Here is an 11,654-nt window from a genome sequence, read left to right as displayed (position 1 = left end):
AAGGCTATGAAATACATTATAAAATGAGAACTATGTTATTTAAATATTCTACTGTTAGCGCTCAAAATAAGAAAGGAAAATGCTTGTTATCGTTTACATATATGAAAGGAATTTTAAAGCGATTTATGCTTTGTTACTTGAAACTTAGTTTTCCAACATGTTAAAATATCCCTGGCTGAGAACAGATTGTACAATACTGTAGTTATTAATTTCACGTAATAGTATCCAATACGTATCGGTTAGTAATTGAAAGTTAATCTTATAATTGAAACAAAAACAAAACTTTGTGTAGTGCATTTTATTTATAATAAAATATTTAAAAAATCCTGGGAATGAGTTCTTAAGAGCTGCATATAAATTAACTTTACAATTTAATACACCATGTAAGTACACAATTCTTTACCCGAAAATTGTCGGCTTATAGCTTTATTATTCAATTCTATTTATTAATTATTAATTAAATTAATTTGTGTCACATTCATCTCATTTTTGTCAGGTATAACGACATTTTACTTATAGATTGCCAATAATTTTAATATAGGCTCAAATACGAATTTCACAGAAGATTTTCCCCATAGAAAATCGTAATGACTAAACGTCTGAATAGATAATTTATCATGGTACACCACATTAATAAGTTTTCTTTTGAGAAGATCAACGTCCTAAAGAAATATAGTGATATTTATTAACAGTATTCTCATCATTTTGTATTATTTTACAGAGGTATGCAAATTACTAGATTAAATGTTTTCTTTTATAGTTTCCTAGATTTTGGCAGAAATATCTTGAAACTGTAATGAAGGAAAATAATTATCATTTACGGATTCATAAATTGGACAATTCTGTGAAGCGATCGCTCGTTTTATTTGAATTCTTTGAATATTGTTGCCCGTTTTAAACAAAACTTTGTAAAATATATAATATTTTTCATGTGTCAAACCAACAAACAAATATTGTAAATGAAACATCATTTACAAAAGAAATAGCAGAGGTTTAAAAATTTTGTCAATATTAGTCTAATAATTTTTACACACCTATAATTTCCCATGTTCATACAATGAAAAGTTTCAATACCTTTGGTGTCGCTAGTGAATCTCTATCGCTACTAAAAAGTGCAACTGGAGCAATTACGTTGTTCAAATTATACTCTGGCGGCACTGAAGAATTATACAACCGATAATTCTTTTCTTCACTATCGTAGTCATACTGTCTGAAGTAGTCTAAAACATTCATTCGCGTTTTTTTAGAAAATTGATTACGTCTCGTAGTTTTGAAGCTTCGTTATTTAAAGGTTGCATATAAGTACCTTTTTGTATATACCCCTGACCGAAGTGGACCGCTTGTTTCCAAGAAGCTCCCGCCGGAATGTGACCAAGAATTACCGTCAGATTGTTCTGTAAATCATTTGAAAGTTATGCGAATTATCAGCTGAACAATTGTCGAATTCGTTAATTAACATTCAATTTTACCGCGCTCAAGTTTGACTGGCTAAAATCGGCGACGAAGAAGAGAAAATTACTACAAAAGAACGGCGTTATCGATTGTGTCTGATCATTGCAAAGTAGATTTGTCACGAACTTTCCCCAACTGGAACGTGTCCGCACTTCTGGATAACCGAACTTTTCACCGATTCTCTATAAAAAACAATTAACGACTCTTTACGTAAATTCTTTAATTTTTAATATATTTCACTTGTTTTTAATGGTATGAGCAAACTTTTAACAAAAACTATTTATTTTATATTGAGTATAAACAATTAACTTTGTTTCCAGGAAATTATACCCCGTATCGATTAATGTTCCCGCTATATGGATCTTTAACAAAATTGATTTCGTTACAACATTTACTCTTTAGAACAACAAGTTTTTTCTTTGCAAATATTCTCGTATCGAAACTTCGAAGTATTTCAAGTTGCAATCTTAGGCACCCATAATAATAACGAGAATTAAACAGAAATTCATTAATTATTATAATTTGTCAACCCCCTCTGTTTACAGTAATTTTTACATTCAGAAATGTTACAAATACTCGCGTTTTATTATACGCTTGTACAATGAAGATTAAATAACATTCGTTGAAATAACCGAACAATATTCTAAAAAGAAGAAACTAGGCACAGCAACGCTCAAATAATTAACATTCTAGTCAGTAATTACAATAAAATAAAATAACTGTTTTGTAAGAGTAGATAGATAAAGGATAGTACCGCCTCTAATGTGCAGTTTCGGAAAGCTGTGGATGCACAACTGACCATTTTTTGTAAGCACGAATGTACAATATAAATGCATAACATTCATAGTTTGTGCTGAAATTGAAAGTATGTAAACAACGCGAGGATACTTGGAGACGATCTTCGTAATTCTGTGAAATTCTTCAAATCTTTCTACAACGTGTTTCAAGGACGGAAGGAATGTAATTGGTATCGGTTGCGGGAGTTTTACGCAATCGAAAAAAAATTCACGTAGACCTTACCACACCCATGTATGTTAATTTAGCCAGTTTTGTAATCGGCCCGCGCAAATTCCCGGTAAAAGCGACAGGAGCAAGGCCGACCATCAAAGCAATTTTCCCATTATAGTTTGGCCTTTGCGACATCATCACCCAAAACTGAGTGGTTCCCTGCGAGTGTCCGATATAATAAAGCTTTTCGTACTTGGTCCGGCCGAGTATGTAATCGATCATTACGGGAAGATCGTATACGCCAAGTTCGTGGTAGCTGAAAAGCCATATCGCATTTCAAAAATGGAAGTTGAAACGAATAAATTGGCCTGCAGACGATACGATTTATCGTGCAACTAATTGTAGGACAGAAGTTGCTTCGGCCGTTTGAATGGCAGTTGCACCGTTCGTGAGGCTGTTGTACAACTTGTAGTGCAACGCGGTCGTATCGTATGCATGTAAAGCATGCTAAAAATCTGTCGTGCGACACCGTCGAACGTGCGACAGGTTTGTAGACATGTTGCGACTTGTTGAAGCAACTTTCGTCTATCTGTATCTTTTTAATTTTTACGGTCGTATTCTCCGTAGTCAGGTATTTCATCAAATCCCTAGTTACCCAAATGCTGTTTCAAGCAAATTTTGCGCAATGTTTGTATCACACTTTGCAAGTAAAAGGCTTGTCTATTTGGTACCAAACCCTGCTTGGAGCAGAATTTGGTCCCTATTTTGTATGAATTTGGCACCAAAACTTGTCGACAAATTCCTAGCCAAATGCGGAACCAGATGGATCGGAATTTGAGTGCAAAGTTTGCAGGCAAAATTCCATGCCAAATTTGGGCCAAACCAAATCCAAACCTTGAGGCCTTGGCCTTCCCTTCGTTATAGAGGGCAGGTCCGTCGCATTATGAGCGGACCTAACATTGCTCTAAGTGAGTGTAAATATCAGGCAACATCGAAGTAAACCTTGTTGTGCGAGGGAAAACGGAATTTTATTTAAACTTCTAAATTATGTAATTTGAAGTGTCACGTATTTTCAATAATGTTATTCCGTTTTCCCTCCTACAGAAAGGTTTACTCCGATTTTGCTCGATATTTGCTCTTGAGCAAAGTTAGGTCCGCTCTTAGTGCGACCGACATGCCCTCTATAACGAAGCCAAGGTTTGACCTCAATTTAGCATCGAACTTTGGCTGCAAACTTTGCATTCAAATATCGAGCATAATGCGAAAACAAATGGGTAGAAATCTATAAACAAATTTTGGTGCCAAATTCATAGAAAATTGTTTACTGGGGATCGTTTGTTGATACTTCAGGAGAGAATACATATTCCGTTGCAGCGACCAATTGTTATACCGTTTTCTTCTTTTCTTTTTTATTTCTTCACATTCTGTTAGTATAATTATTATGAATGAGGCTGCTGTATTTTTTGACATGATCGTTGTCATCGCGAGAACGTATCTACTGCAAAACGACGTGCTTGCGATTGTACGATCATTTGGAGGCAAAACTGAATGCGATCATCTGTTTTTGCAACTGTCTCTGTCCAATTTGTCGTACAACGCGAAGCACGACAAATCGTATCCTCTGCAGGCCGTTTAATACGCGCGAGCGGCATACCTGAAATCCCAAAAACGGCGATCCGTTGTAGACATTGTCGTATGGTTCTTCGAATAAATATTGCCTCTGTTGTTCCCGAGCCAAACGTCGTATCCCGCATCAGCTAGTATGTACCCTAAAAATAGCAAAATAAAGCAATTACAAATTATTTGACGCTTTAGAATTGAAATTCAGAGCGTGTTCATAGATATAACAGTAGGTCATCGCACGGTACAAGGTCGTCCGCCATTATCGAGTATCTTTCTATATCCGTTGGTACCATTAAACCGCCTTTTGAACTGTAACAGAGCAATAAAAGTTTATAGATTTGTTATAGCGACATTTAAAAAATAATGACACGCCTTGATAGGTAAAAGAAACTTTCTAACATAATTCTATTGTACTTTCCCCGTACAAATTGGCAATCAATTTCTAAAAAACAGACTAAAAAACTAATTACGAAGTTTTAAGTTAAGTGTAAGTGTATAATTACTTTGATTAATAGTTTACAATTACGTGTGTTTTATGTATGTGAGTATATTTTGTTAATCGACGTATATTCATCAAGAACTCGGAAATCTTCACGAATGTGTCGAATTCGGAATTTGTCAATTTTAAAGACCGTATATATAAGAAATAACTTGACTCAATGTGACTCTTTCGCATTGTTACAAAAAAATGACACAAAATACTATGATTGTGTAATTATCCAATTAGTATATTTAAACATTTTTTTCATTCCTATTACTAGACTGCAGAGTTGATGCGTCTATATAGTGTGGAAAACATAATGGCGTGTAGAATGTAACTAAAAATACATAATGTAATCTTTAATTTTAATTTACTGAAACCGTTAATGTATGAGAAATATTATTACCTAGTATCTGCAAGTTAAAATGAGTCGACCAATTAATTATTTATTATAATCGAATGAATGAAAATAAGTATCAATTAAACTTTGTTTACCGTACCAAAGATTTTATTGTATCGAAAGTAAAATACAAACAGTATTCGGTTTTGTAACTATTTTACAAGTGGTCATAATTTTTTAAATTTTACCAAACGTATCTGTTTAATTATATTCTGGAGATTCGAGATCGCTATAAGTGCATAAAACCCACAGTCGATTTATTTCGTTGCAAAGAAAAGGTGATAAAGTATAAAATGAAAATACATATTAAAATCTTACAATGTATGGGTATTTAATTACCTAGTGAGTTAGATGGTCCTAAGAGAATCCAATCCGCGGAACTTCCGCCTAAGCCATGCTGCACCAAAACCGGTGGCCTTCTGGAGAATGCCTTATCGTGTCGACCATAGGGAATACGATGAATTTCTAAAATGCAGCCATCGTCCGTAAGTACTGTATGAACTTCCACCGGGTAACCGTATTTCCGTATCAGTTCTGGCTATTAAAATAAAAATATTTTTAAAATCGTAATCGGAGATAAACATAACGCAGGAAACGACCTAGTAAAATAACTCACTCCCATAAGTTCAATGTCTGGATGACTTTTTTCATTATGAAACGCGGCGATGAAATAAGTATTCGACAGAAAAAGTTGCAAAACGACGAGACTGCGCAAGAACGGCATCATGTTTAAAACAATCGGTGAAGATGAAACGTGGGTATTATATAGGAGACGGCAGCTTGAGCAGCTGCTCATGGTGCATGTTTCATTTATCCTGTGTTCCCGACCTTTAGCGTGTAATTGCGTCGCGTAGCAAATGGAAAGTACAGTAGGAACGGATAAATTGAACCGTTCAAGGAGAAGGTTTCTCCCACCCTCGCTGTCATTCACGACATTGCTCTATCGAAATTACCCTAATTTTCTCTTTGCCAATTTAGACGTTGCCTCAAATTATTTATCTCGAATAACTCCTTGTGCTGTTAAATTACAATACCTCCACTTTTTCCACTTTCCTTATTTTAAGGACATCGCCATTTTATTTGTCTCAACAGTATCTTCGTGCTATCACATTGCATTAACCTTTTATAACCGCTGTTACCTCTTTTTTTAAATTACGTATATTTATAGTCGCATCAATATTTATGTCATTAGCGAAAACCTATAATAATGAACTGTCATAAATTTACCGAAGAAAGGAAAATGTTTAACATAGGCATTGTTATTTTTGTTAATCTTGGATTTATATCTTTTCATTAAACTGTTTCCATTGTTTCCACTTTTAATATTTTACTGGCAGTTTTTAGTCTTATTGATTTTGGAGGTGTCCTCATTAAGGGTAATTACTCTCGGTACACTTTTCGATGTGATCGATCTTTATATTCATTTTTAGACCCTACTGTGTTTACGTTGTAGTACCCTTGACACCTGCTACGAAAAAAAACCCATTGTTATCGCTTAGAACCTGACCTCGGACGGTATTGTGAAAACTGCATGCGCAATCGAGGGTGGTTGTACGCAAAGCAAGATCCATTGCATCATAATGAATTATAGCCATTGTGTACGAATAAATACAGCAGATGTATAATAATTAGCAGTATATTTATCTTTCTTTAATATGATTGATTATTAATTTTTTAATATGTTTGCTCATTATGCAAAATAAAAATTTTCTACCTGATTTGCATGAAACTGGAACGAAATAGAAATTTATTTTCGTTCTTGGCATGTTTAATAGGTTCAAAAAATATAACAGTATTCAATGTTTTTACTGCTTTAAATTAAACCTACTCATTTTTGTCATAAATGCCTAAAATTAGCCTACAGAAAATTATATTTAATACGCAATGGATTCAAAAAGTAATTGAACGCTGACTTTCCGATTTTTGAAAAATTGTTGATGTTTAAACTGTGGTAATTTCGTTAAAAGAAATAGTACAGCATCAAACCTAGACTTATTTTAAAGCTTGAAGACTATACTTTCCAAACGCATGATTCATTTTCAGCTTTGATTTTGTTGTATGATATAGCAGATGAAAAACTGAAGACTGAAAACTGAAAAAACTTTTTCGTGAATGAATCTACCGTAGTTAGAAGATTTAATCTTCACCTTCCTAATGACACCTTGAGAATTGTTCTACGATTTCTTCTGGCCGTTTTACCGATCTTTGAATATATTGTAAAAAATGTCATAAGCTACGCTACACCATGCGGACTTTTTACAACCGAACCATACCGAGTAGTATTACGAAGGTTTTAATTGCGAGTCATCTATTAAAAGATGGATATGAACAGAAAAGATATGAACTGGATAATTGGTCCTTATTTTATCAATGGTACCCTAAATGGTCAAAGGTATGCTGCATTTCTTGAAAATGAGCTTTAATTTCTTTTTGATGAAGTGCCGATAATGTATCGTACTCAGATGTGGTATCAACATCGCTACAATTAAGGTTGGTAAATTTCGATTTGTCAACAACGTTGGAACGAGTACAACGGCGTAGAATATGATACTCCTTGTAATACAAAGTTTTTAATTTTTTCTCGACCCAGATAAAAAAAAGTTATGTTTCGATATTTACCGAATTCGTATTGAAATCCTCTAACAGATAAAAGTAAAAAATTTATATGTTTATTTGCAAAAAATTCAAGGTGACCTTGAAAAAACAAAAAAATAGTTGACAAAGAATGTTTTATAATCACGTTAAAGCTCTCTTGAAACCATGCAAAAGCTGATAAAAACATTTTCGATCGGATTGCTAATAACAGAGTAATCTCAACTGATCAAGATTCGTGATTCACCCTGTATACCGAAAATTCGTCTAGAAAGTGATGGGGTAATGCGTACATCTGGGTAACATTTCTCCGAATTTTCCAATCTGCTTCACTCCCAAAAGGGGAGTCTCGTTTATTTGAACGTGTGTAACATATATTTAGTTTACAAAAATTATAATTTAGATTATATAATGATTGTTTGATTGATGTGTTACGAGCCAGGGCTGCGAGCAACGCGAGAGGCCGGCGAGGTGTTGTTACCCCAGAAATATGGTTCCAATTTGTTAGTTAGGTACGCGGACGCACCCAATGCGAAATCGGGGAGCCACTAGGATAGTTGACGTCGAGGACGCACCTGATGCCCGCCTCTATATGGAGGTGGTGCGGTCTATAGCCCTGTATGGGGCCCCCGTATGGCACCGCTCGCTCGAGGCCAGCACGCCCAGCCGCAAACTCTTAGAAAGAGTGCGGCGGTGGCTGGCCTTGCGGGTCATACGGGGGTACCGCACCATCTCCACCGAGGCGGCAGGACTCCTCGCCGTGATTCCACCCTTCACTGTGGTGGCGGCGGAGCGGGCGAAGTTATACCAGATCGCCCGCTCCTTCCGCCGCCCGCCGGGGGTGGAACTCACGCGCGAGGAGGAGTTGGAGCTCGAGGGCCGGAATCGCCAGGCCCGGACGGAAAGTTTTTCGGAGTGGAAGGCGCTGTTAACGCCCTCCACACGTCCGATTGTCCGGGCCCTCCTGCCCATATTTTATATATGGTGCAGGAGGCGGGGAAGGTTGACCTTCCGCCTCACGCAGGTGCTCTCCGGCCACGGTTGCTTCGGAGAGTACCTGCACAGAATGGGGCGGGAGCCGACTGCGCAGTGCCACCACTGCGGCGAAGATGTCGACACGGCGCGGCATACCCTGGAGGAGTGCCCAGCTTGGGCTGAGCCGCGCCGTGTCCTTAGAGCCGCGGTGGAAGGGTGGGACCTCTCGCTGTCGACCGTGGTCGACCACATGGTCGACAGCGTGAGGTCGTGGAAGGCGGTGGCCTCCTTCTGTGAAGTCGTAATGACCCAGAAGGAGGCCGCCGAGCGGGCCCGGGAGAGGGACCCGGGCTCCGCGAGGAGTGTGTTGGCGCGGAGACGACCCCCGCGTCGACGTGTGCCCCCCACGAGGGGGGCGGCGAGGGGCGGGAGGGCGCGGGGGTCTTCCCCGCGTCAACGTGTGCCCCCAGTGGTGGGGGCGGAGTGGGGTTGGCGCGGGGAGTTTCCCCGCGCCCTGTTATGCCCCCACCATTGGGGGCGGCGAACTTGAGGGCCCCGGGCGTGAGCTGACCCGGGCACTCGGGGGGGAGCATAGCTCTCCCCGTGATAGGACGACACCCCCGGATTAGTTTCGGTCCGTCCCTCCCCGATTGGGGAGGGGGATCCGTGGGGGGTTGTGGGGAAAGGAAGGGTCGGGGCGTGCCGGATCGCGCCGCCGACGGCCCTTCCTTCCGGTGGCGGCGTCTTCCTGCCTCGGCCGGGGCTGGTTCCTTCGGGATACCGGCTTCGAGCGGGGCACGAAGACTCCGGGAGCTGTGGGTGGACCGAGCTAGGGCTCGGGAAGCCCAATCCGAAGGCTCCAGGGATGGGGACACCGGGCGGGTCCCTCCGCCCGGGGTCTTATAGCGTAAGCAGTGGGGGAGGTTAACCCCTCCCCCGGGGTATGATGATAGCTGGGAGGTGTCCTGTTGAGTACTCGCGTGATCCAGGCACCTCCCCTTTAGCTTAGGTGGGCGTGGGTTTTTAGTGGGTAGGCTTTGGGGATTTCCCCCAAGGGCAGTCCCACATAACCCCGACTCCCCCCGGGGAAATGCCGTAGAGCATTTTCCCACGAATATCCTTACCGATGTATATCATCAGGATGCGTTTTGCCAAAATAGAATCTTTTAACAACATCTCTGCTTCGATGGGATCTTTCAGCATATTAAAATCGTTTTGCATATTGTCAAGCACGTATTTCGTCTGAAGTCATACGAAAAGAATTAGATAATCACGATTGTTAAAAATATTCTCTAACTTACCGTTGGAAAGGTCCAAATAGTCGTAGAATATCGTATAAAATATAATAACAATTGCCCACCGAACGATATCATTCCAATCGTTTCATTCAGCGACATTTTTACATTTTTTATCGTCATCACCTGAAAAGTATTTCACACACCTTTCACAAAACAACGCAGACGATCGAATTCTTTGAAAAAAGGAATAAATGTAAAAGATAGATGGTAGTACATTTTTGAGAATTAATAGCCAAAATTGTTACATTAATAATATGTGCGACCAATATACAGGGTGGCCCACATAACACAACAATTTTGTACACAATTCACCGTGCTCGCGAAGCCGCTTTTCTAAATTATGAAATGTTGCATGACATTTTTTGATCCCATAACGTTCAAAAAACATCACTGCTGCACGCCGATAATTTTTTTGGCATTCACCTAACGTTAATAACATATTCACTTCTGTGTCAAAAGTAGCCATAATCACAATGTTACTGCTTGAATAACAGCTCTAAACTGAAAACGTTTTCATAGATAAGTGAGTCAAACTCAAGAATTGTAAATATTATTGTTTGTGTTTCTTCACGAATAAGCAAAGGACTCAAGCGCGTATAATTCCATAACGCTATTTCCGAGCGCTTCAAGTACCTACAACTCGAAACTTCAAACTGTTATATCTCATCATGGAAGTATCCGACAAAAAAATGTTTCAGACAAAATTGACTTGTTTTTTCCGGTAGAATCTAAATATGTAACATTTTATAGGGGGTTCCATTTAAAATTACAAAGGTACCTCCCCTCCCCCGTTAAAGGGGAAGGGAGGCCACTTCACGTTTATGTAGTCAGAAAGGCCCTTCAGTTCCATGCAATTTAAGACTAAGAACTTTAAAATCGATTGCATAGTTTTCGAGATATTGAGCTGTTCAGAGTTATGTGGGCCACCCTGTATATTATTTGCATGTGAAATGATTACATTAGCAGTTAATAGCTACATTGTTGTGTTTTAGGGGTCCACGAATTATTGAAATTCGAATTATTGGATGACAAAGTGTTGATTCAACGACTATCGAGACTCTGGAGTGCAAATTCCGATTTATTTACTGCAAAATTACAAGTCTCAACTTATGATCTCTAAGCAAGACAGACCCGGCTACTTAACTAGAAAATCATTTCATTAGAAAATTATTTGATCGAATTTCAAAATGATTTAGAAAAATCACGTGACACTCGAAGGGAACCTTAGGTAGATCCAATCAAACCTATTCTAACGTCTTTTAGCGAATTGAATCTCATCACCTGAGTCACCATACATCCCAATAAAACAAGAGTAAAGGCGACTCTATGAATCCTTGTTAAAATAGAATTATCGTAGGGCCACAGACCTGAGAGACACATCACAGACTGATAGATTTTGTAGTTTCCTTGAAATACTTCCATTTCAACCGATGCTAAACAACGTCTGCTCTAGTATTCTGATGCATCATCTAACTACACCTCGGTGGCATATTGTATTCATGCTATCCTCCTTCTATCTTAATTTTTTCTGACAGCTCGTCTGTCTTTCGAAATTGCCCGTAATTTGTTGAAATACAGAGCTCCGTTCTCGGAATCGATCGATTTGATTAGTGAGCTCTAGACACCGCCAGAAAAATATGAAACACTTTGATTACCAGTATGTTACGATCATGCTCTGCGCGTTTGTCTTTTTGGAATAAATACTCAAATGTTCCTACCAATTCAATCTCGACGGGCCACCAACCACGATCTCAGTGACCCAAAAGAAGCCATCTGGGGATGTTTTAAACATTTCGGATAATCTGGCAGAGTAATGTTTCCAACAAAAGTTAATCGATACTCTTAATCATAATTTTTTAAATAAATATAAAACTAAGTATTTTTT

At 38.8% G+C, this 11,654-nt stretch overlaps 2 protein-coding genes across 2 annotated transcripts; both read right to left on the bottom strand.

The window, feature by feature from the left end:
• LOC143364277 (lysosomal acid lipase/cholesteryl ester hydrolase) lies at positions 1 to 6,939 on the bottom strand. Its single transcript, XM_076804713.1, has 8 exons — positions 5,521 to 6,939; positions 5,244 to 5,442; positions 4,055 to 4,169; positions 2,473 to 2,716; positions 1,470 to 1,634; positions 1,307 to 1,394; positions 1,075 to 1,220; positions 1 to 662 (listed from the first exon to the last, which is right to left on the bottom strand). Exons 1-8 carry the CDS (start codon positions 5,698 to 5,700, stop codon positions 510 to 512), a joined length of 1,290 nt encoding a protein of 429 aa, XP_076660828.1. The 5' UTR covers positions 5,701 to 6,939; the 3' UTR covers positions 1 to 509.
• Positions 6,940 to 7,271: 332 nt separating this feature from the next.
• On the bottom strand, positions 7,272 to 11,232 carry LOC143362290 (uncharacterized). The gene is made up of 4 exons (XM_076802324.1): positions 11,051 to 11,232; positions 9,773 to 9,892; positions 9,538 to 9,713; positions 7,272 to 7,383 (listed from the first exon to the last, which is right to left on the bottom strand). Exons 1-4 carry the CDS (start codon positions 11,189 to 11,191, stop codon positions 7,272 to 7,274), a joined length of 549 nt encoding a protein of 182 aa, XP_076658439.1. The 5' UTR covers positions 11,192 to 11,232.
• Between the last annotated feature and the right edge of the window lie 422 nt (positions 11,233 to 11,654).

This window comes from Halictus rubicundus, chromosome 2 (assembly GCF_050948215.1).
Source record: "Halictus rubicundus isolate RS-2024b chromosome 2, iyHalRubi1_principal, whole genome shotgun sequence".
Classification (NCBI taxonomy): Eukaryota; Metazoa; Arthropoda; class Insecta; order Hymenoptera; family Halictidae; genus Halictus; species Halictus rubicundus.
Note: the sequence above shows the minus strand (reverse complement) of the source record. Positions and strands in the feature narration are given on the sequence as shown.